This window comes from Mesoplodon mirus, assembly GCF_964341445.2.
Source record: "Mesoplodon mirus genome assembly, chromosome: 6".
NCBI classification, from domain to species: Eukaryota; Metazoa; Chordata; class Mammalia; order Artiodactyla; family Ziphiidae; genus Mesoplodon; species Mesoplodon mirus.
Window position 1 is genome coordinate 58,153,492 of NC_138982.1, and position 21,627 is coordinate 58,175,118.

The 21,627-nt window shown below is 42.4% G+C and overlaps 2 protein-coding genes across 4 annotated transcripts in view; one reads left to right on the top strand and one right to left on the bottom strand.

The window, feature by feature from the left end:
- Positions 1–2,054: 2,054 nt before the first annotated feature.
- Positions 2,055–21,627, top strand: part of PLD1 (phospholipase D1) — a 206,546-nt gene continuing 186,973 nt past the window's right edge. For 2 of the 3 annotated variants that reach the window (XM_082624745.1, XM_082624746.1), the window contains exon 1: positions 2,055–3,664. In XM_082624745.1, the coding sequence (XP_082480871.1) occupies positions 3,349–3,664 (316 nt within the window). In that variant the 5' untranslated portion in view covers positions 2,055–3,348. The remainder of the gene's footprint in view (positions 3,665–21,627) is intronic. The other variant, XM_082624748.1, reaches the window with a different exon arrangement.
- On the bottom strand, positions 13,113–13,721 carry LOC309806615 (transcription factor BTF3-like). Its single transcript, XM_082625498.1, has one exon. It carries the CDS (start codon positions 13,660–13,662, stop codon positions 13,363–13,365), a length of 300 nt encoding a protein of 99 aa, XP_082481624.1. The 5' UTR covers positions 13,663–13,721; the 3' UTR covers positions 13,113–13,362.

The following is a 21,627-nucleotide window of genomic DNA, read 5'->3' on the forward strand; positions in this document are numbered from 1 at the left end:
CTTGTTGGTTATCTATTTTATATATAGTAGTGTGTATATGTGGAATTTAATGTTGATTGATATGAAAATCTTGAGGCGGAAGAGGGACACAATGCGACTTTTGTTTTAGAAGGAGCACACCTACTGCCATCTGGAGACTAGACTGCATGGGGGTGAGGATAGAAGCATGAAGACCAAGGAACAGTCCAAGGAAGGATGGACTGGAGTGAGAGTCATGGAGGTGTTGGAAGGGATCAGATTCTGCATCTTGGTGTAGATAGGAAAGAAACCAATATTCAGGAAAACCAAGGAAGGAAAACCAAATATTAAGGAGGAGCCTTACTCGACAAGGGCATTAGTTATTCCCTGACCATACAAAATTTCTGGGGAGATGAATTAGTGAAGGCATCAGTGGCGTCCAATTAGTAGCATTATTGCTGCATTTTTTCAGTTTATTTTATTTTTTATGAAATTTTATTAGACTATAGTTGATTTCCAATGTTGTGTTAGTGTCAGGTGTACAGAAAAGTTATTCAGTTATTAATATATTCATTCTTTTTCATATTCTTTACCCATACAGGTTATTACAGAATATTGAGTAGAGTTCTCTCTACTGTTGCATTTTTTATCTTCACTTGGGCAAATGCCCTATTTGTTTATGAAATGTAAGTTTGATTTATTGCAGTTTTGCCCTGTAGAACTCAGTTCTACCAACCTTTAGACCAGCTCCTACACCATACATATTCCCATTTCAAAATTAAAGACAGGGCTTCCCTGGTGGCGCAGTGGTTGAGAGTCCGCCTGCTAATGCAGGGGACACGGTTCGTGCCCTGGTCCGGAAGGATCTCACGTGCTGCGGAGCAGCTGGACCCGTGAGCCATGGCCGCTGAGCCTGCGCGTCTGGAGCCTGTGCTCCGCAATGGGAGAGGCCACAACAGTGAGAGGCCCGCGTACGGCAAAAAAAAAAAACAAAAACAAGAAAAACAAGATATGATTTTGGTCCATCACAGTTCCAAATTATAAGCAAGATTATACTTAATATTGGAAGGTATTTTTGCAGCATCTCACAGAGTTTCAAAAATGCTTATAAATATTGATCCAGTAGTTCCATTCTTAGGTCCCTATTCTCAACAAAAACACTGTATTCACAGTGTTCATTCCTGAATGACTTAAAACTTCCAAAAAGTCTGGAAACATTCTAAAAGCCACCAATAGATGAGCAGATAAGTAAATAATTAGAATATTCTTCAACCACTAAATTTTTTTTAAATTTAGTGATGGTAAAAAAATACTCAATTTATAAATATTCAGTGAGATAAACAGGATTCAACATTGTTTGTACAGGTGGTGCTAATTTAATTTTGTAACAAATCTTTATGTATAGAAAACAAAAAGGAAATACAACAAAATGTTAATGGGTGTGTGTGGAGGGGGAAAATATAGGTAATTTTAATTTAAAAAATTATTTTCTGTAGTCTCCAAAACCTTGTATTTTTGTAAAATATAAATGTAAAAATTATAAAATGGGCATATATTACTTTTATACTGAGAAGAAAAGATAAAAATTGAAGAGGATTTAGAATATCACTTGTGTGATAAAAATGTCAAATATGTATCCAGATGGATATATAACAGGATTCCATAGTCATTTCTTTCTTGACATCTCTGAAGATATGCAAGATTTGGAAAAACAACAACCAACCGTCAGCAAATCTCTCAGGACAACAGAAATAATCACATAAAGAATCATACTATATATAAAACTTATATTTGACAGTCCATAGCTTAAGTTTTTCTCTAAACAACATATGGCCTTTTTCTATTTTATTCCTCTATCTCAGGGAAGCAGAAATTCAATTACTGTGAAGGCACTTAAATAATTTTATTTCTTATTATAGTTAATAGAAAAACCTATTGCCAAATGTTTTAATGATGACACTTCGAATTTGGGATGCAATTTTATAGCCTGCTGGTTCTCAATCAAAAGTGTTACAATTTCTAAAGACAAGCTTGTAAGAGTGTGTATAATACTTGTGTATATAATACTTATCAAATTATCTGTGACTAATAAAACTTGAGAAATAAGGGGAGGAAAGGGTATTCAGCCTTTTGGTAACATGCTTGTCTTACACTTGTCAAAGTCCTCTTAGGCAATACTCTGTTTGCTCAGAGGGCCATGTGTTTAACTGTAAAATTCTGTCAGTATTATAGGATTCAAAAGACATCAATCATTTCTGTCAACAAGGAAAGAGTGAAGGCAGTGTGACTCTTCTATCATTAGGAAAAAATGTGCTCAAGAGGGAAAAATGTAGTCCAGAGAGCTGAGCAACTATAGGTTACAGGAAAACAGAGTTCCAGAGAACAGTATAATTTCACTTCTCCTCCCCTACTTTGGACTGGAATATTATATTTTTCACTTCATGTAGTTCCACGTGTGCAGTAAGACATTATGTAACTCAGCCAGTCTCAGCCGCGCAGTATCCACTAAGTGCTTTAAAGAAACCATCATTATTAACAGTTTGGGGTATGTGGAGGCAATAGTTTCCTTTGGGTTTGGCAGAAAGCAACACTATTTAATGAGGTTAGGGTGGCATATATTCAAAGCTATATTCCAAAATGGCTGCTAGTCAAGCCACATGACAACTGGTTCTTTTTTTTCTTAAGACTTTGTTCTAAGTGGACATCAAAATAGCTGTATTTGGACAGTTCCATGGGTGGAATGGGAAATTTTCCATGTTTTACTCCTGGTTTATTATTTTATACTAAGATTTCTGAATTATACCCAGCTTGAGTTTCAGACATCAAGACACAAATTCTAGTCTCCTACTATCTTGACTGGGTGACCTTAGGCTGGTTACTTCACTTTTCTGAGTCTCAGTTTCCTTTGCTTGTAAATTAGTGATAACACCTACCGCCAGGGAGTTGGAAGAAGCCTTATGGATGACATCAACGAAGCTCCTACTTCTTTTTTTTTTTTTTTTTTGCGTTACGCGGGCCTCTCCCGTTGCGGAGCACAGGCTCCGGACGCGCAGGCCCAGTGGCCATGGCTCACGGGCCCAGCCGCTCCGCGGCATGTGGGATCTTCCCAGACCGGGGCACGAACCCGCGTCCCCTGCATCGGCAGGCGGACTCTCAACCACTGTGACACCAGGGAAGCCCTCCTACTTCTTAACTGCGTCACCTCAGGCAAGTTATTACACTTTTTGGCTCTTCTCCCCTACTTGTAAAATAGACCAATTCTGACTACCAGCTGCAATAGACGAGGATAAGATAATCTAGGCAAAGCTCCTACAACAGTGTCTGGGCCCTTGGAGGCTCAAGAGTACCTGAAAATAATAATAAAAATGCTAGTGAACGTTCCCTAGGTTAATGCGGTTGAGTTCTGAAACTCTGGGAGAAGAGAGAAACAGAAATAGGGACCAGGAGAGAGGCCCAGCGGCCAGAGACCTCCTGCCCAGCGATGGCGGCCCGCGTGCGCCGCGACGCACCCGGACCGACACCGCCTCGCCCCACCCCTGCCGGGCCAGCGCGAATCCAGGCGCCGAGTTCCGGGCGACGGCGCGGCCCCACTCAGGCCCTCCTTCCTTCCCTCCTCCCCTGCCTCCAGCGGTGCCAGCTGCGCCCGAGCTCCGAGAATCCGCCGCCACCGCGCAGGTTCCCGCGGCCGGCCGCCCTCGCCCCACAGGTAGGAGCCGCGCCGCGGCTGGGGCGCGCAGAGCTCCTGCGGGAGCCGGTTTCCGCTGCGCTCGCGCTCCGTCCCTCCTCCCGCCAGCCCCGGGCAGCTGGCCGCTCCCCGCCCAACTTGGACGGAACTTTGGCAGTGGCGTCGGCGGCGGGCGCCAGCTTCGTGCGGCCTCGCGGGAGCGGCCTCCCTGGCAGCCTCCGGGGTCCTCCTGTGCACGCCTTCGTCCCGGCTTCCTGCAGAGTCGACGCTGACAACTTCGGCGCTCACTCTTGCCGGGGCGGGCGGCTGTCTGGCGCGCAGAGCCGCGCTGGCTCCGGGCCGAAGTTGGAGGCGTCCTCTGCAGGATGTGCCCATCTCCCTGGCCGCGGGGGCCCCCAGTACAGTGTGTCCGGTGACCCCAGGTCATCTCGCGCGCCCGAGGGTTCGCGTGCGCTATGGGATGACCGGGATGGCGGGCGCGATGGGACCAGCATCCCGGACCAACCAGGAAGTGCTGCGTTCCGAGGCTTGGAGCCCAGCCCGCCAGGTGCACGGTCCCGGGCGTGTGGCCACACAGCTGCCCGCTGCGGCGCCCACGAAATGATGACGCTGGGGTCGGGCAGGGCAAGGTGGGGGGCAAGGAGCTGGGCGTGTGTGAAGGGACTTGTTTTTCTCGCTCCAGCTCCAGGTATGTGGGACTTAGGTCTCAGATCCAAGAGCGTGGTGCTCCAAGCCTTGAATAGGATTTTGTAAAGCCTTTCAGAACTACCCTTGTAGAATCAGTCCAGAGCTACCGCCACGCCTATATTTGCTCCCTCTCCTAGTCTCCGATTATTGCCTTCTTTACTTCCTCTGTGAAATACTAAACGCAAGTAGATTCTTACTGACCATAAGGGTTTCTGCATTTGATTATCATCGCTAGGTTTTCCCCCAGAATGAGGAGTTCCCTTAACTTTATCTGCCAGGCCTGCCTGTTACAGCTTAGATCGCCCTTTGAGTGCTTTCTCAGGGCTTTGGGGAGACCAGGTATCCAGAGACCTCTGTGCTGTGTTAAATGGCCAGTTAATGGTGGTGCAGTGAAAGTGTAAAGAATGGAAAGAATCTACAGCTTGAACTATTAATAGGCTCCACAATTACACACTGCCTATTTGAATAAGAATTTCTTAGATTCTTATTAAATTTTTAATAGTATTAAATGTTTTGTGATAACATACATACAAGTGAATTGTACACAGGCTTTTAGCTTGAATTTGTACACAGCCTTTAAATGTTGTTTGAGGATCTTTTCACTAATTGAGCTCCCAGCCTGTCTTCTCAGGATCTCGTATAATTCACAATCCATATAAGAAGTGTGAGTAGTTAAGGCTTTGAGGAAGGTGTATCTTTACCATGTTTGTCCCTGATGTCAGAATATTTGTGAACCACGGCGAGAAGTGCTAACACTCACTTAGGCTTGTTGATGCACTTACAACTAGGTCGTGGGGGACCCTGCTCCTTAGAAGTTACTTGATTATTAAATGCGTGTTTCTTAATTGAAAATCATTTGTTATAAATTTCATTTACCTTTAAGTCTTACAGGGTGTTTTTTAGTTATTTTATTTCACTTTATTTTTATTGTGCTAAGATACACATAAAATTTGTCATTTTAACTTTTTTTAAAAATAAATTTATTTATTTATTCTTCGTTGCTTTGGGTCTTCATTGCTGCTCATGGGCCCTCTCAGTTGTGGAGAGCAGGGTCAACTCTTCACTGTGGCGGCACGGGCTCTAGGCACACGGGCTCAGCAGTTGTGGCTCGTGGGCACCAGAGCACAGTCTCAGCAGTTGTGATGCAGGGCCCCAGCTGCTCCACGACATGTGGGATCTTCCCAGACCAGGGCTCGAACCCATGTCCACTGCATTGGCAGGTGGATTCCTAACCACTGCGCCACCAGGGAAGTCCTCATTTAAACTATTTTTTGGTATACTGTTCAGTGTCATTAAGTACTTTCATATTATTGTGTTACCATCACCACTATCCCTCCACAAAACTCTTTTCATTTTTTTAGGGTTTTAATAATATTTTAATGATAATGATTGTAATGCAAGCTTTAGTTTTCTCACTAAGCAGAGTTTGAGTTCCTCCTCATAGCTTTAGAGAAATTCACTTTTAAAGAAGAAAATTGAAAAGCTGTAGCCAGACTGTGTTTAGTGAATCTTACCTCCATCAGGAAAGGTCTAATACATTACTCTATGAGGATAAACTCGTGAGCTATTTAAATTTGTGTGTAAAGGTACTGTGAGGTTTAGCTATTAAGTGGGAGAAACAGGTAAGGGAGTTTTTTGGTTTTGTTTTGATTTTGGGGTTTTTTTGGCCACACCGGGCAGCTTGTGAGATCTTAGTTTCCAGACCAGGGATTGAACCCGCACCCTGGGCAGTGAGAGCTCTGAGTCTTAACCACTGGACCACCAGGGAATTCCCTGGAGTTATTGTTGATAGTTTCCTCTCCTTAATCTCTAACAGAAAAATGAAATACTTTTGTCTCCTTAGCAGTGCAGTAGCATGTTTCTAAATTATGCTTGAGCTCAGGTTGTGGCAGCCTTTTAGTAAGTAAAAGGAGTTTGCTTTTTTTTTAATGTTCTTTTTAAAATATAAATTTATTTATTTATTTAATTTAGGCTGAGTTGGGTTTTTGTTGCTGTGCGCAGGCTTTCTCTAGTTGTGGCGCGCGGGGGCTACTCTTCGTTGCAGTGCGCGGGCTTCTCATTGCTGTGGCTTCTCTTGTTTTGGAGCTCGGGCTCTAGGCGCACTTGCTTCAGCAGTTGTGGCATGCAGGCTCAGTAGTTGTGGCTCGCGGACTCAGTAGTTGTGACTCGTGGGCTCTAGAGCGCAGGCTCAGTAGATGTGGCGCATGGGCTTAGTTGCTCTGCGGCATGTGGGATCTTCCCAGACCAGGGATCAAACCTGTGTTCCCTGCATTGGCAGGCGGATTCTTAACCACTACGCCACCAGGGAAGTCCCCTAAAAGGAGTTTTGATCAAGCTAGCTGCTAGGTGTAGCAGTTTCTTTTCCACTCTAGATGTTTTTAAAGATTAATGCCAGAGGACCCAGCACATAAGATATGGCCCTTTAAACTCTTAGTTTGAGTCATTGTGTCCGCGAGAGAAGCTGTAGCTGTGCGAGGCCTGGTTTTATGTTTATAATCCTTTAAGTCTTAGCACCACAAAATAAAATGTATTCTCCCACCAGGGTGTGGGTAAATGTTTTTTTTTTATTTATTATTATTTTTTTATTTTTTTGCGGTACACGGGCCTCTCACTGTTGTGGCCTCTTCCATTGCGGAGCACAGGCTCTGGACGCGCAGGCTCAGCGGCCATGGCTCACGGGCCCAGCCGCTCTGCGGCATGTGGGATCTTCCCGGACCGGGGCACGAACCCGTGTCCCCTGCATCGGCAGGCAGACTCTCAACCACTGCGCCACCAGGGAAGCCCTGGGTAAATGTTTTTGCAGGGTTAAAATGAGAAACTTGTAACCTAAATTTCCCATAAGCCTGTGACATTTCTGATTAGAAAAGGAGTGGTACAGCATCATCTCATGCTGCAGTGGAAATGCCTTCCAACGTGTTAGTTTCCCTAAATTCACAGTGCAGTGTAAAATCTGGATCTCAGATGTTTTAGTGCTGGGTTATTAAACAACAATATATGGATATGTAAGTGTTTCATACTGTCACAGTTATTTTTTTCCTTTGTGTGAAAGTTGCTTAATTTTTGAATTTATTGAACAAACATTCTGGGACAGAATAACATGATTTGCTTATTTAATCAATACTTAAAGGTGCTTACTGTGCACTAGGTACTATTCTAAGAGTTTTACAAACATGAGTACATTTTATTCTCAAAACAACCCTGTGAAGTAGGTAATAGTCCTACCATCCCCATTTTATAGATGAGATAATTTGAGGCACAGTGAGATTATACAACTAGCCCATGGCAGAGCTGGGGTTCCATCCCAGGCATCCTGAACCCAGGGTTTTGGCACTGCAGTCTCATCAGAAAAATATAACCCGAGATTCCACCCTCCTAACAGATGAACTTTTTTCATATTGTTATATTCCTATCTTGTCCTTGTCCTCAGGGATAAATAATTTGACATAGGGGGCTTCCCTGGTGGCGCAGTGGTTGAGAGTCCGCCTGCCGATGCAGGGGACACGGGTTCGTGCCCCGGTCCGGGAGGATCCCACATGCCGTGGAGCGGCTGGGCCCGTGAGCCATGGCCGCTGAGCCTGAGCGTCCGGAGCCTGTGCTCTGCAACGGGAGAGGCCACAACAGTGAGAGGCCCGCATACCGCAAAAAAAAAAAAAAAATAATAATAATAATAATTTGACATAATTGCAATCAAAGTACAACTCAGAGAATCAGTTCAATGCCCTTATTTTTCAGTAGAAGAAATTAAAATGGAGTGTGGTTATGTCCAGCTCTGTGAGCACTGGGGGAGGGTCCTGGAGACTTTCTACTGGTCTACTTGCCTCTTGATTGTAAGGAGTTTGGGACAGGGATCCTGAGAGGGCCTGGGGAGGCCAAGGTGTGTATTTTGGTGGGAGGCAGTATTTGCCGGTCGGGGGGAAACGCTTCAACATTTTAATAATCATTATGACCATTCCAGAGCTAATCTGCTAAATAAAGTCCTGGGTTATGTTCCGGGCAGATGGAGCAGAATCTTGTGGCCGACTGTGGGTCCTGGAAAGTCTTGCTGCTCGGGGCTTCAGAACCCCGGATTCTTTCCCCAACTGCTGGTGATTCCTACCTATGACCTCAGGCTCCCCTCTGGATGAGAGGAATATTTTATCCTGTACTCAATCATTTTTTGAGCTTTTTGGATCTAGAGTTGGGAACCTTTTGAAAGCCTCTGACGCACAAAAGAAAATGAGCCAAGAGCAACATGGAAATAAAAATAACTTTGGTTGGGTCTTTTGTTGAGAGAGGGAGAGACTTCTAAGGGCATAAACTGACAAACTTTATATTAAGGACAGGAAAATCAAAGTTCAATATTCAACAGTGATTTTTTTTCAAAGTAGTCTTTTGCACAGAGTAAGTACATTTGGATGAAGGAGAATAAGGAATAAACATGGAAAAGGGAAGGTGGTGGAGAGGGAGAGAGGAGCCAGCACAGGGGAAGACAGGGTGCTGAAACCTTTGTCAGCTCTTTACACAAGCCCGGGCTTCCGTGTGGTTCCTCTTAACAGTGCCCTTTGAAATGTCAAATGTAGTTGAGAATTATCTTTCCTTTGGTTTATTATTTTTTTAATTTTTTATTTTTTTTGCGGTATGCGGGCCTCTCACTGTTGTGGCCTCTCCCGTTGCAGAGCACAGGCTCCGGGTGCACAGGCTCAGCGGCCATGGCTCACGGGGCCAGCCGCTCCGCGGCATGTGGGATCTTCCCGGACCGGGGCACGAACCCGTGTCCCCTGCATCGGCAGGCGGACCCTCAACCACCGCGCCACCAGGGAAGCTCCTTTGGTTTATCTTGAAGTGATTATTTATTTATTATTTTTTTATTGAGGTTACATAGATTTATAACGTTATGTAAGTTTCATGTGTACGACAGTATATTTCTACTTCTGTATACACTACAGCCACCAAAATTTCATTTCTATCTGTCTCCATAGAGTTGACCCCCTTTACCCATTTCACTCTACCCCACCAAAGCCTGGCCCTTCCCCTCTGGCAACCACTGCTCTGTTCTCTGTATCTGCGTGTTTGGTTTGCTTTGGTAGGTTTGTTCTTTTTTTTGCTCTTTTTTTTTTACATTCCACAAATGAGTGAAATCATATAGTATTTGTTTTTCTCCGACTTATTTCACTTAGCATAATACCCTCAAGGTTCATTTATATTGTGCAAATGGCGAAATTTCATCTTTTTTATGGCTGAGTTATATTCCATTGTATATACCACATCTTTTTTATCCATTCAATCATTGATGGGCACTTTGGTTGTTTTCATATCTTGGCTATTATAAATAATGCTGCAATGAACATAGGGTGCATATACCTTTTTAAATTAGTGTTTTGTATTCTTTGGATAAATACCCATAAATGAGATAGCTGGATCATATGATAGTTAGTTCTAGTCTTAATTTTTTGAGGAACCTCCACAGTTTTCCAAAGTGGCTGCACCAATTTACAGTCCCACCAAAAGTGCACTGAGGGTTCCCTTTTCTCCACATCTTCACCAACACTTGTTATTTCTTGCCTTTTTGATAACAGCCATTCTAATAGGCATGAGGTGATATCTCATTGTGGTTTTGATTTGATTTCCCTAATAATTAGTGATGTTGAACATCTTTTCATGTGCCTATTGGCCATCTGTATGTCTTCTTGGAAAAATGTTTATTCATCTCCTCTGCTCATTTTTAAACTGGGTCATTTGTTTTTTTGTTGTTGAATTATATGTGTTCTTTATGTATTTTGAATATTAACCCCTTATTGAATATATGATTTGCAAATATCTTCTCCCATTTAGTAGGTTGTCTTTTCGTTTTGTTGATGGCTTACTTTGCTGTTCAGAAGCTTTTTGGTTTGATGTAGTCCCACTTGTTTATTTTTGCTTTTGTTTCCCTTGCCTGAGGAGACATATCCCGAAAGATATTGCTAAGACCATTGTCAAAGAGCATAGTGCCTATGTTTTTTTTCTAGGAGTTTTACAGTTTCAGGTCTAACATTGAGGTCTTTATCTTAAAATGATCTTACTGTTGCTTAAAACTATTGCTAATCAACAAAGCATGTGGACAAGGAGATACCAGGGAACTTTTAGCCCCTGCTTAGGATCTTCATACCAACCTAGTCTGTTTTTGTTTACACTAGTTTTATATGAATGAATTTTACATATAGCATGATGTTAGAATCACTGGGTTTGCAATTATTTTATCACCCATCTTCATTGTGAGAGGTCACAGACTGTGTTTTTGCCACTGTTCATTGTAGTGTTCAGTAAGTGTGAGCAGAATCAAAGGGTGCATTTAAAGGATAAAGCAGGATGGTGTGATTCATTATTCAAAATATGTAAGTATTTCCCGAAAAGAAGGTTTTTATAGTGAATGTTTTACTTATTTATTTGTTCTGCTGTGCCATTTAACTATTTTTAGAAATAAATTTATAGATGTGGAGTGGACAGTCTGTGGCCTTTTGAATTAGCAGCTGTACTCATTTTATTGTCCTTTTTCTGCAGTGTTTTCTACCTAAATTCTGATGAAAGAGTCCTTTGAAATAAGGATATTGGGGAGGTATCAGTGGACTGAGATGCAGGTTCCAGAATCCTATTATCCTAAGGAAAAAAAAAAATCACCTGATAGGATATTGTAGATGCTAAATATTTCAAAGCTAGGAACACACAGCAAAGATTTTTAACCCTAACCCTCACCTCACCGCAGTCCCAACCCCAAGCTGCCAGTGTCTTGGCTGGAAATGCAGGGTGATGAGTCAGTGACAAAGCAAAGCGGGTCTTGTAAAACAAGTAAGGTAAATAACAGTAAGACACAGTTGAGCCCCACAGGTTCCTCACTAGGAGGAATAATGACCACAGGCCTTGTCCTAGGAGCCAGAGAGCTAGGATGCAGATCCTGAGGACTCTAGCACCATGTAGCCTGAGCCAAGTAACTTAAAAATCCCCTATACCTATCCGTAGAATTGGGATAAAAATAGTACCTATCTCATAGGATTATTGTGAGGACTACAGGAAACGATGCCTGTGAAGCATTTAGCGTAGAGCCTGGAACATAGAAATGACACAATAAATGTTAGGTTCCCCTCTTTCACATCACCCTCCCTGCTCCACCCCAAATCCAGCAGCAGTGACATCCATAAATACCAAGCAAACTGGAATCACTGCTGGATGAGACATGGAGGTGGGGCCCTATGGGAATGTGGACGAGGGAGAAATTAATTTTGCCCAGGAGGAATTCTTGAGTGAGAATGACATTCCATGAGACCCCAGTGATGAGAAGCAATAGGAAGACTTCTGGCAGGAGAGCTGGTTACAACTAGGGAGAATGGACTGTATGCTGTTGACAGTCATACTTTTTGGGTATGTGTTTTGACATTAGGTAGAAAATTTGATTTTTCTTAATTTATAAGCATAGGTTGGCATTTAGTAAGAGAAGCAGGATTCATGGCTCTTTACCAAGGAGCGTCTGTATAGAGGTGTATTTTTTTTTTTTTTTTTTTTTTTTGCGGTACGCGGGCCTCTCACTGTTGTGGCCTCTCCCGTTGCAGAGCACAGGCTCCAGACCTGCAGGCTCAGAGGCCATGGCTCATGGGCCCAGCCGCTCCGCGGCACATGTGATCTTCCTGGACCGGGGCACGAACCCGTGTCCCCTGCATTGGCAGGCGGACTCTCAACCACTGCGCCACCAGGGAAGCCCTAGAGGTGTATTTTTAAAACGTATTTAGAATTAAGAATAGAGTGCACTCTCAAGGTAAGAGTGAACTAGCTCGTGCTGTGTTGGAAAAATATCCCTCCCATCATGTTCTTTAGCTTTACATTAGATTGGAGGAGGGCATCGTTGGCACCACCAGCTTTATTAGGGTGTGGGTAACACATATCTGCACGATCATGGATGGACGTGTAGACTGTGTGTCAATAACCTAGACCAGCACTTTTCACACTTGAAGAAAAACATTGTCTTTACTGTTCCCCGCCCTGCCCCCAAAAACTGCTTTTCTGAATGAGCTCTTGTGTGAAATCCCAGTATGTAAAACACCCCAAGCACAGGCATTCTTGATGATTCCTAGATGGGGCCAGTGAGCCAGCTGCTTCCTCCCATCCCCCTCCCTGCCCACCTCCTGGCACCAGCTGCCCCTCAGCAGCTGGAACCGTGGGGCTCCTAGGAGCAGATGTGAAGGCTGTACATTGATTGTAGGGAAGAGAAGACTAAGACCTGAAGAGGGAAAGGAAAGGAAAGGCAGTGGACTGTTTTTTTTAAAAGCTTTTGCCAGCGGTATGCTGGAACTGGCTCATGCTGAGAGCTGGTTTTAAATTTTCAGGAATTTCATGAGCCAGTGTTAAACATGACATTATGAAACATCATATAGCCTAAGTTTAGATTTTAAACTTACACTGAATACATTATATTGAAAACAAAGGTAATGTCTCCTGAATTTGGAGATGTGGTTGGAGGGAAAGGAATACACCTAGTTACACAATGTTCTTAACTGTATTTTCCTATTAGCTGGTACAGTTTTGGTTTCATATATATATATTTTTATTTGAACTGCATTCCCTTTATTTTTTTCTTCCCAACTTGTATAAGATTTTTTCTTTTTCTTGTTTAATTGCATTAAATATGACATCTATAATGTCATTGAATATAAGTGGTAATAGCTGACAATCTTGTTTCATTCCTATTCCTAGGAGAATACTTTCAAATTCTCCATAAATGATATAAGCTATACATTTTTTTTTAAATAGGATTTTTTTTTTTTTTTTTTTTTACTAAGCAAAGAACTTTAGTAATCTTTGTTTCAAACTTTATTCCCAGGCTTCCTCAGCTTAATTAGCTGCAAAGAATGAATTGTATATAAGCAAAAACTGAAAAGAGCTGCAGTGTCCAGGGGCTTGGGCTTAAAAATATTAGAGATCTAGATTTTATCAGATCCATAAACAAAATTTTAAAAAGCAGTCATAATATAAAATAGCAGCTCCCAGTAACTTCTTCAAGATTTATCTTCTTCAGAAGTTGACTCAACTCAGTTTGCTTCATTTTTGGAAGCCTCATCAAAATTCTCCACAAGATCTGGAACTTCATCATCATCATCCTCTCCAGTAGCAAGTGGTGCTTTTCCATCCACAGATTGTTTGGGCAGAGCTTCAGCCAGTCTCCTTAAACTGGTCAGACTGTCTGCGCCAAGCTGGTTTAAGATGCTGGGTAGCATTTCTGTCAGCTGCTTTGTCTCAGCATGGCCTGTAATGGTGAAAGTGTTTGCTGCCAGAGATGCCTGAACTTTAGGGTTGTTAAAGTGGATCACTGTTCCTTGGTTTGTGAACATATTCACCTCTTCAATACCAGAGATATTGTTTACCCCTAACTTCTTTAAAGAGAACTGAAGGGCTTCCCTGGTGGCGCAGTGGTTGAGAGTCCGCCTGCCGATGCAGGGGACACGGGTTCGTGCCCCGGTCCGGGAGGATCCCGCATGCCGCGGAGCGGCTGGGCCCGTGAGCCATGGCCGCTGGGCCTGCGCGTCCGGAGCCTGTGCTCCGCAACGGGAGAGGCCACAACAGTGAGAGGCCCGCGTACCGCAAAAAAAAAAAAAAAAAGAGAACTGAAGTTTTTTGTCGTCTGCTGTGGCTGTTCTATGAACCACCTTCTTTCTGCGAGCAGTTCCTTTCCCACCAATGCGCACTTGTGCCTGCAGTTTGGCGAGTTTCTCCTGGTTCTTGATAGTTTCTTTCATCTTGTTGGAGCGGAAATGGGGCCGCGCGGGGGACTAGGGTTGGCGCTCAGGGGGGTCTCAGGCAGACCAGCTGAGATAAGGCGCACACACGCGGGGACGCAAGATGGCAGCTAGAGGGAGGCCGGAAGTGACGCCTTAAATAGGATTTTGAACTTTTTTTTTTTAGATGCTGGGGGTAGGAGTTTATTAATTAATTAGTTTTTTTGCTGTGTTGTGTCTTCGTTTCTGTGCGAAGGCTTTCTCTAGTTGTGGCAAGTGGGGGCCACTCTTCATCGCGGTGCGCGGGCCTCTCACTATCGCGCCTCTCTTGTTGTGGAGCACAGGCTCCAGATGCGCAGGCTCAGTAGTTGTGGCTCACGGGCCTAGTTGCTCCGCGGCATGTGGGATCCTCCCAGACCAGGGCTTGAACCCGTGTCCCCTGCATTAGCAGGCAGATTCTCAACCACTGTGCCACCAGGGAAGCCCTAAGCTATACATTTTTTTTTTGTGTGTGTGTGTGTGGTACGCGGGCCTCTCACTGTTGCGGCCTCTCCCGTTGCGGAGCACAGGCTCCGGATGCGCAGGCTCAGCAGCCATGGCTCACGGGCCCAGCCGCTCTGCGGCATGTGGGATCTTCCCGGACCGGGGCACGAACCCGTATCCCCTGCATTGGCAGGCGGACTCTCAACCACTGCGCCACCAGGGAAGCCCTAAGCTATACATTTTTAAGATAATCTTTATTAGAGTATAAAATTTTACTTCCCTTTTTCTTTTAAAATAATTTTTAAAATTATGAATGGACACTGAGTTATACCAAATGCTTTTACTGTATTCACTTCAATCCTTGATTCTGTTCGTTTGTAGAGATAGGATTCTTCAGACTCAACTTTCCCCTCCAGGACAAGCTTGCCCTCTCCTCACTCCCAATCACAGTCATTCTAAGATCTGGCTAAACAGAATCACCTGGGAACTTATTTAAATTCAGATTCCCGGGTCTGTCACATACCTACTAAATTGGGATTCTTGGGGTGGGGGAGACTCAGTGCAGTATATAGTAAGTTCCCTTTGGATTTTGACCATCCTCCTGTGCACCTGCTTGGCCCTTGTGGGCCCTTGCTGCCCGGCCCTGGGGCCTCATGTGCCCTGTAAAGGATCAAGTCATTTGGGCTGCTGGACCCTGGCCACATTGCACAGGAGTCTTGATTTTTATGTTTGGCCTCAAATTCTCTTCCTGTGAAACAGCTTTCAGAGGCTGCCTCTTTGCCCCATGACATGTTTCTCAGATGAGGGCCTGATTCTTCACACTCAGTTCTTCTGGGGCCTAGCTTCCCAGCTAAGAACACAGCTCTGCGTGGTGCTTGGAGACTAGCAGGGCAGTTGGCTGTGCTGGGTTTATTTCCACGTTGGCCTCAGATTTCACCTTTCTGAACTACAGTTGCCCATCTCTGGGGATTGTCAGGAGGTTTTTATTTCTGGAACACACCAACCTGGTTCCATTTTAGGGCCTTTGCATTGTGCCGTTCCCTCTGCTAGGAACACCCTTCTCCCAAGTCTTTGCATGGCTTGCATCTCTTTGACATTTGGGTCAGTGACAAAAAGTTCAAATGTTACCTGTCTGGCAAGTCTTTCCCGATCATCAAATCTGCCTCCCCGATCCGTCCGTATTACCTCGCCCACAGCCTCATCATCCTAGCATTTTACCGTGGGTGATTTTCGCCCCAGCGCTTACCACTATGAATTTTTCTTCATGTCTTGTTTTCTTAAATATTGAGTTTCCTACATAAGAACATAAGCTCCATGAGAGCTGGGATTTGCCTGGCATGTAGTGGGTGCTCACTAATTACTTGTAAAATGAATGCCTCTCCAAACTGCTACATAAGTATGTGATGTTAGTGTGAACCCTGGGTTCCCAGGTGATTCATCTGTTTTCGCAATAGTTCTTTCCTGACTCCACAGATGTTACTTTCATGACAGTGATTCACTGCTGAGATATTACTGCCATTTGGAACAATGGCCACTCTCAACTGATGGGAAACAAAATCTGTAGCTCTCTATGTGAATGTTAACTTTTACTTGCAGAGTGTAAGGGCTTGATTCAGCTGTACCCATTTGTCCTGTGGGTGATTAATCTGTGATAAAATGGATCAGTTAAACATGAAAGTAGTGTAAAATAAACCTGATCGATTTTCGGAATCTCCTGTTTCCCTCCTTTTTTGAGTTCTACCGGAGGTGGTGTTTGGGTGGGGTTATGGGGGTGAGGGGGAGTGTGCATCACTCTGTAAGACTCCAGGAGGCCAGGAGGGCATGTTGGAGAGGTTTGTCCTGTCTGATCTCACAGGGAACAGACTTGGCTAATGGGGAAGTAGTTTTTGCAGATCTGTGGCCAAGAAAGGCCAGTAGGGCTGGCAGTGAAAGCCATCACCTTGTGTTTGCAATGGTGCTGCTCATGCTGGTGCTGGTGAGTTTGTCAGCAGAGTGTTTTGATGCCAACAGAGTGCTCAGCATGTGCTTGTGTGGCTAAGATGTGGTTCCCACATAGAGCTTGTGGTCTAATACAGTCAGTTGAAGTCATGCAGCTCAGTGCTGCTAGGCTGCCTGAAATGGGCTGGTGTTTTGTAATGGTAACTTGTCCCAGTTTTTCATGATAGTGATTTCAAACTACTCTGGGTTTCAGAGGGGCAAGCTAGGATTGGAGCAGCGGGTGGGGTCAGAGATATATATATTTTTAAGATTTTTTTAAAATATTTATTTATTTATTTATTTATTTATTTGGCTGCGCCGGTTCTCAGTTGTGGCACTCGAGATCTTCAGTTGCGGCATGAGGGATCCGTTAGTTGTGGTGTGCATGCGGGCTCTAGTTCCCTGACTAGGGATTGAACCCGGGCTGGCTGCATTGGGAGTGTGGAGTCTTAACCACTGGACCACCAGGGAAGTCCCTAGGGTCAGAGATATAGAGAGCAGGGCTCTAGAGCTTCTCTGAACTCTACTTTTAATAAAAGCATCTCATTAAAAAAACATGATTTTGTATATTTACCTTTTTAAAAATAAACTTTTTGTTTAAGGTTTATAGAAAAGTTGCAAAGATGGTATACAGGGTAAACTATGGTTTCCTATCTTACTAACAACTTACACTGGGATGGCACATTTGTTATAAAGAACCAATACTAATGCATTATTATTAATTATTATTAAATTATTTGCTATTATTATTATTTGCTATTATTAAATTATTAATTATTATTAAATCTGAATTATTATTCAGTTTTCTCTAATGTCCTTTTTCTGTTCCAGGATCCCATCCAGGATACCATGTTACTTTTTTTTTTTTTTTTTTTTTTTTGCGGTACGCAGGCCTCTCACTGTTGTGGCCTCTCCCATTGCGGAGCACAGGCTCTGGACGCACAGGCTCAGCGGCCATGGCTCACGGGCCTAGGCGCTCCGCGGCATGTGGGATCTTCCCAGACTGGGGCACGAACCCATGTCCCTTGCATCAGCAGGCGGACTCTCAACCACTGTGCCACCAGGGAAGCCCCACCATGTTACATTTAGTTGTCATGTCTCCTTAGGCTCCTCTGGGCTATGACATTTCCTCAGATTTTCCATGTTTTTGATGACCTTGACTGTTTAAAGGGGTACTGGTTAGGTACCCCATAGGTATCATGTAGAATGTCCATCAATTAGAATTTTCATGATGTTTTTCTCATGAATAGACTGAGGTTATGAGTTTTGAGAGGAAGACACAGAGGTGGTCTCATCACATGTCAAGAGTACACACCAACAACATGACTTATCACTAGTGATGTTGACTTTGATCACCTGGCTGAGGGAGTGTTTGGAAGGTTCCTCCACTGTGAAGTTACTCTTTCCCCCCCTCTCAATACAGTACTCTTTGGAAGGAGGTCATTCCGCACAGCCCACGCCATTGAGATGGCGAGTTATGCTCCACTTCTTCGATAGGGACAAGCAGCTGCATAAATGATTTGGAATTCTTCTGCATAGCAGATTTGTCTTTTCATCCCCACTTGTTTATTTATTCAATTATTTATATATATCAGTATGGACTTGTGGATATTTATCTTAAACTGTGGGTTATAATCCAGTACCATGTTATTTACTTATATTTGGCTTTTTAAAGATTGTATTCAAACAAAAACATTCTGCTGTTTTAAAATGTTAAAAAATATTGTTCATATGTATATAGTTATATATAGTTTTCTATATAATGTTATATGTAATAATTATTTATATAAAATAAATATACATATATTTATCTTTCCCTCTATTTTTCCTTTAAATATCCTATTTATGCATTTATTTATTTGGGGCAATAAAAAGCAAATTACCACTTAGGATTTAATCATTTTGTTTCCATTATTTTTTGCAGGAGTGAAATTAAGATATAAATATTTATGTTTTGGGGGGAGTGGTAGACGTCAAAGGCATTTCTTCCCCCCATTGTGTACTAAATTTGCACTCAGTTCTTTGAATTATTGCTGAGATCACCTATATGGCGATTTACACTCATCTGTCTTCCTAAAACTCCTTAGGAAGTATAATAACATACAGGGATTTAGGAATAATTTTTGTCCTTTTCGTCTTCAGATTTTTCTTAAATAGAAACTTTGAAAATGCTACTCAAGGTACTATTCTTCTCACTGCTGGAAAAATGGTAGATTTGTTACAGGAATCTGCCCATCAGTCTTCTACGCCTTCTGTTTTCTACAACCAATCTCCTATGTGCAGTTTTTTTCTCTACTAAAGCATATAATTTAATAAACTGTATGTACACTTGTATCTCACCTTTTTTTTTTAGAATTTTTGAATTTTATTTTATTTATTTTTTTATACAGCACGTTCTTATTAGTTATCCATTCTATACATATTAGTGTATACATGTCAATCCCAATCTCCCAATTCATTCCACCACCACCCCCCCCCCGCCACTTTCCCCCGCTTGGTGTCCATTCGTTTGTTCTCTACATCTGTGTCTCAATTTCTGCCCTGCAAACCGGTTCCTCTTTACCATTTTTCTAGGTTCCACATATATGCGTTAATATATGATATTTGTTTTTCTCTTTTTGACTTACTTCACTCTGTATGACAGTCTCTAGATTCATCCACATCTCTACAAATGACCCAATTTTGTTCCTTTTTATGGCTGAGTAATATTCCATTGTATGTATGTACAGCATCTTCTTTATCCATTCGTCTGTTGATGGGCATTTAGGTTGCTTCCACATCCTGGCTATTGTAAATAGTGCTGCAATGAACATTGAGGTGCATGTGTCTTTTTGAATTATGGTTTTCTCTGGGTATATGCCCAGTAGTGGGATTGGTGGATCATATGGTAATTCTATTTTTAGTTTTTTAAGGAACCTCCATACTGTTTTCCATAGTGGCTGTATCAATTTACATTCCCACCAGCACTGCAAGAGGGTTCCCTTTTCTCCACACCCTCTCCAGCATTTGTTGTTTGTAGATTTTCTGATGATGCCCATTCTAACTGGTGTGAGGTGATACCTCATTGTAGTTTTGATTTTCATTTCTCTAATAATTAGAGATGTTGAGCAGCTTTTCATATGCTTCTTGGCCATCTGTATGTCTTCTTTGGAGAAATGTCTATTTAGGTCTTCTGCCCATTTTTGGATTGGGTTTTTTTTTTTTAATATTGAGCTGCATGAGCTGTTTATATATTTTGGAGATTAATCTTTTGTCCATTGATTCATTTGCAAATATTTTCTCCCATTCTGAGGGTTGTCTTTTCATCTTGTTTGTAGTTTCCGTTGCTTTGCAAAAACTTTTAAGTTTCATTAGGTCCCATTTGTTTATTTTTGTTTTTATTTCCATTACTCTAGGAGGTGGATCAAAAAAGATCTTGCTGTGATTTATGTCAAAGAGTGTTCTTCCTATGTTTTCCTCTAAGAGTCTTAAAGTGTCTGGTCTTACATTTAGGTCTCGAATCCATTTTGAGTTTATTTTTGTATATGGTGTTAGGGAGGGTTCTCATTTCATTCTTTTACATGTAGCTGTCCAGTTTTCCCAGCACCACTTATTGAAGAGACTCTTTTCTCCATTGTATATCCTTGCCTCCTTTATCATGGATTAGTTGACCATTGGTGCGTGAGTTTATCTCTGGGCTTTCTATCCTGTTCCATTGATCTATATTTCTGTTTTTGTGCCAGTACCATATTGTCTTGATTACTGTAGCTTTGTAGTATAGTCTGAAGTCAGGGAGTCTGATTCCTCCAGCTCCGTTTTCTTTTCCTCAAGACTGCTTTGGTTATTCGGGGTTTTTTGTGTCTCCATACAAATTTTAAGATTTTTTGTTCCAGTTCTGTAAAAAATGCCATTAGTAATTTGATAGGTATTGCACTGAATCTGTAGATTGCTTTGGGTAGTATAGTCATTTTCACAATATTGATTCTTCCAATCCAAGAACATGTTATATCACTCCGTCTGTTGGTATCATCTTTAATTTCTTTCATCAATGTCTTATAGTTTTCTGCATGCAGGTCTTTTGTCTCCCTAGGTAGGTTTATTCCTGGGTATTTTATTCTTTTTGTTGCAGTGGTAAATGGGAGTGTTTCCTTAATTTCTCTTTCAGATTTTTCATCATTAGTGTATAGGAATGCAAGAGATTTCTGTGCGTTAATTTTGTATCCTGCAACTTTATCAAATTCATTGATTAGTTCTAGTAGTTTTCTGGTGGCATCTTTACGATTCTCTATGTATAGTATCATGTCATCTGCAAACAGTGACACTTTTACTTCCTCTTTTCCAATTTGTATTCCTTTTATTTCTTTTTCTTCTCTGATTGCCATGGTTAGGACTTCCAAAACTATGTTGAATAATAGTGGTGAGAGTGGACATCCTTGTCTTTGTCCTGATCTTAGAGGAAATGCTTTCAGTTTTTCACCATTGAGAATGATGTTGGCTGTGGGTTTGTCATATATGGCCTTTATTATGTTGAGGTAGGTTCCCTCTATGCCCACTTTCTGGAGATTTTTTATCATAAATGGGTGTTGAATTTTGTCAAAAGCTTTTTCTTCATCTATTGAGATGATCTTATGGTTTTTCTTCTTCAGTTTGTTAATATGGTGTATCACATTGACTGATTTGCATATATTGAAGAATCCTTGCATCCCTGGGATAAATCCCACTTGATCATGGTATATGATCCTTTTAATGTGTTGTTGGATTCTGTTTGCTAGTATTTTGTTTTGCATTTTTTCATCAGTGATATTGGTCGGTAATTTTCTTTTTTTGTAGTATATTTGTCTGGTTTTGCTGTCAGCGTGGTGGTGGCCTCGTAGAATGAGTTTGGGAGTGTTTCTTCCTCTGCAATTTTTTGGAAGAGTTTGAGAAGGATGGGTGTTAGCTCTTCTCTAAATGTTTGATAGAATTCACCTGTGAAGCCATCTGGTCCTGGACTTTGGTTTGTTGGAAGATTTTTAGTCACAGTTTCAATTTCATTACTTGTGATTGGTCTGTTCATATTTTCTATTTCTTCCTGGTTCAGTCTTGGAAGGTCATACCTTTCTAAGATTTGTCCATTTCTTCCAGGTTGTCCATTTTATTGGC